Source organism: Chenopodium quinoa, unplaced genomic scaffold (genome assembly GCF_001683475.1).
Source record: "Chenopodium quinoa cultivar QQ74 unplaced genomic scaffold, ASM168347v1, whole genome shotgun sequence".
Classification (NCBI taxonomy): Eukaryota; Viridiplantae; Streptophyta; class Magnoliopsida; order Caryophyllales; family Amaranthaceae; genus Chenopodium; species Chenopodium quinoa.
The window spans coordinates 6,740,832-6,744,223 of record NW_018743574.1 but is presented as its reverse complement, the minus strand read 5'-3'; the positions used below and the strand labels follow the sequence as shown (position 1 = coordinate 6,744,223).

Here is a 3,392-nt window from a genome sequence, read left to right as displayed (position 1 = left end):
ACTCCCATATGCAAAGATGCAAAGTGACAATTGACAAGAGAAGAGCACCGAGAATTACCCTAACCCGTGAAAACCCGAATTAAACCCGACCTATTGTTCACCCGACCTGAATGTAACCGACCTGTTATTAACTCGACCTAAACCCGACCCAAACCCGATAAGAAGTATGACCCGACTCAAGCATGACCCAACCCAAACCCGACCCGCATTGATTATGAAATTAATCCGAATTGACCCGACCCGAGTTTACCGGACCTACTCTTATCCGACCCAAACCCGACCCATTTACCCGAATCGACAGCTCTATTCGCACTTTTGACCTTTCAACAGGAATGTCTAATCTACAAGACTAGAAATCTCACAAATTTATTACAGCAGAATACTATCAATAAAAAAACAACAAAAAGAGCTAGAAAAGCAGGGATAATTTGGAATTACATAGATTAGGAACAAAAAAATCCACTTTGCTAAATTAATATTATAAAGTCCAATTATTGAACCCATTATACCTAATGAATCAAATGCACCATCTTTTCGACCAAAATCAACAAAATTCCATAAACATATGGCTATTATTAACTTGCTCTTAGCTAACCTGTCCCCAAAACAAAACAAAACAAAACAAAATATATCTTAGCTACTTACCATCATCTGATTCTTGAATTATTTCTTCAAGATGATCACACTGAGAAGCAGAATCAAGACCAGTGAAGAGCCAAATAGCGCGAGTCTGTTTACTTATCAAACGAGCTGCATAATATGGGACATTGTAACGCTTCCTTCCATTGGACTTAGAATTCTTATTGCAATGAATGAACAATAAACAATCCATCAAACTTTCCTTAGCGAATCCTAACATATCATAAGCTTGTGATCTCCTCCAAAGGCTTTTGCTATGTGGATTGTTGTTGTTGTTGTTACCTCTACTCGACAAGCATATCGCCTTTGTTGTATCACTAATTACATTTTCTGGCCTTTTAAGGAGCAAATAACATTGAGCTCGATTACTAAACAAAACAATCCTCTCTTTTCTATACTTTAAAGGGCACAAATCCAAGGCCTTTGTATACTTGCACAAACCTCCTTCAATATCCCCTTCCCAAAATAACTTATTCCCTTCTTTCTTCATTTGGGTTGCCAAAAATTTCCTCTCTTTAATCTCATCATCACCTAACAATTTCTCTCTTTTCCTCTTGTCAACTTTAACATCCCATACTTCTTCCAATGCCTTTTCAGCTTCTTCACTTAATCTCAACTGACCATACTTAATCTTCCCATAATCTTGCAACAAAACCTGTGTAATCATCTCCCCAACCTTTTTTCTCCCCTTAACACTCCTAATTTCTACCAAATCCTTAAGATAAAGAACTGTATGATCTATTACTTTGTACCGTGTATCCGAGTCCTTGAGCATTAGCAACAGGGATTCAATAGCCATGTACTGCCAATCATCCGAGGATCGGCTTGTATTGCAAAGGCTTAAAATGACTTCTTTTGAACTTGCAACACTAAGTCTTCCAGTTTTTGAATGACACAAACTTCTTATAAGACCAATACCTGCAGGAGATTTCTTTTTAGCTAAACCACCCCACATCACACTTAAATCTTTCAGAAAACTCTGATTGCAGCATATCAGATTTATGCCTCTTTCTCTCTTTACAAAGCAGTCTAGCAGAGAAAGACACCAGCACTGCAGCTGACTAGCCCATTCTTCCGCCTTTCGATTTTCAAACTCGAACCCTCCAACTCCTCTTGTGAGCAAATCACACTGATACTTCAACCTTTCTGATTCTGCTTTTCTGACAAAACTGTCATATACAACTTCTAAGCAACTAGAAGCTATCTTCATGGACAATTTAACTATCTCCCCTTCATAATCTTTGAGCTTCTTGAATGACTTATCATGGCTTGCAAGATGCCCAAGTGCACGAACCGCTACACGTTGCTCAACCCAACTGATTTTACCTCTTAGAAGCTCCAACAGAGGAGGAGTTACACCAGAATTTGCTGCTTTTTCTGCAAATTTAGGCTGGTTCATAGTGTATGACCCTATTATATGAGCTGCATAATAGGGTATATAGATGTTTTGATCTTTAAGAAGCCAATCTTTATGATTAAGACCTTTAAGAATAAAGTTGGACATGCATTGGAAAATCCCAAGGGAAGGAAATTCTGGATCATTTGGTTGGTTCATGGCTAAGTTCCAAAGACTGCTTAACACCAAAACATGTTCTTGGTCATCTATAAATGGCATTTCTTTGAAACATTTGGCTATTTTTTTACTTCTACGAAGTGGGTTTGGTTCATTCATTGCACAGAAAAAATAATTGGATTTTTTGCATGATTTTTCAGGCGGGATGATTTTCATACCTTATAATTGTATGTTTTTTTGGTTTATATTTGAAGGGTGGAAAATATGAAAGAGGTATGATTAGTTGGAGTGATTGAACTAAAGGGAGTAGATGTATTAGTATTAGTATATAAGGCAATGTTTTAACTTTAATGTATTTGATTAGTTAATCACTTAATCTAATACAACAAGAAAGCTATATGATTAATTAATTAATTATAAGCTGTATGAAATGATATTGCTTCATGCAATAGGACTTATAAAAAAAAAAATTAAACAAAACAAAACAAAAAAAAAAAGGCAAAGTGATGTCTGCGTCACCCTAAAGGGTTATAGCTTGAGAATTTTGGACAAAGTTTAATCATGTATACAGATGGTTGACTCAAACATGACCTAGCTAGCCATAACTTTTTTGAAAAAAATTATTGTTTGGTATTTGCTTGCACTAATGTCTTCCATTAAGGTATGAAATTACACCTACACATAGAGGGTAGAAAATAATAAGGGCCATTGGTTTTTGCTAGTTTTTTTTATAAGGAATACACTCCTATTAATCCTATCTGGTTATGATCAACATCTTTTCCACATTCTCCTCACCATCTAGGGTAAACCGGAGGATAATTTGCCTAAAGTATACTCGAGTGTAAAATGAAAACTACATCTTTTTAACTCTTCACTTATATGTCGCATAAAATATGTGATGCGGTTCCAAGGCATCAATATTGTTATTATAATTATTTTTATTGTTATTTTTAGTTTATTATTAGATGACCGAATTTACTAGGATATTTTTGTTAGTTTAATTCGGTTAGTATAAGATAAGCTTAACTTTAAAGATCATATTTGCAAAATATTATCTTTACAAGTTAGAGTTAGTTTCCTAGTTAGATTAGAATTTGTTTACCGATTTTTAGGCTAATTATTTAGCTTATAAATATGTGATGGTGTTTAACGAAAAGTATGATTGATTGATTTGAAATTTATAAAATTTATAAATTTGTAGATGAGACTCAAGAATTTATTTATATAATGAGTATACATG

General features: G+C 34.7%; 1 protein-coding gene across 1 annotated transcript; it reads right to left on the bottom strand.

The window, feature by feature from the left end:
* Positions 1 to 208: 208 nt before the first annotated feature.
* LOC110682383 lies at positions 209 to 2,652 on the bottom strand. The gene has a single exon (XM_021858715.1). It carries the CDS (start codon positions 2,366 to 2,368, stop codon positions 638 to 640), a length of 1,731 nt encoding a protein of 576 aa, XP_021714407.1. The 5' UTR covers positions 2,369 to 2,652; the 3' UTR covers positions 209 to 637.
* Between the last annotated feature and the right edge of the window lie 740 nt (positions 2,653 to 3,392).

Coding starts and splice junctions, on each gene's coding strand:
- LOC110682383 (XM_021858715.1), bottom strand. CDS start 2,368: ATGAAAATCATCCCGCCTGAAAAATCATGCAAAAAATCCAATTATTTT.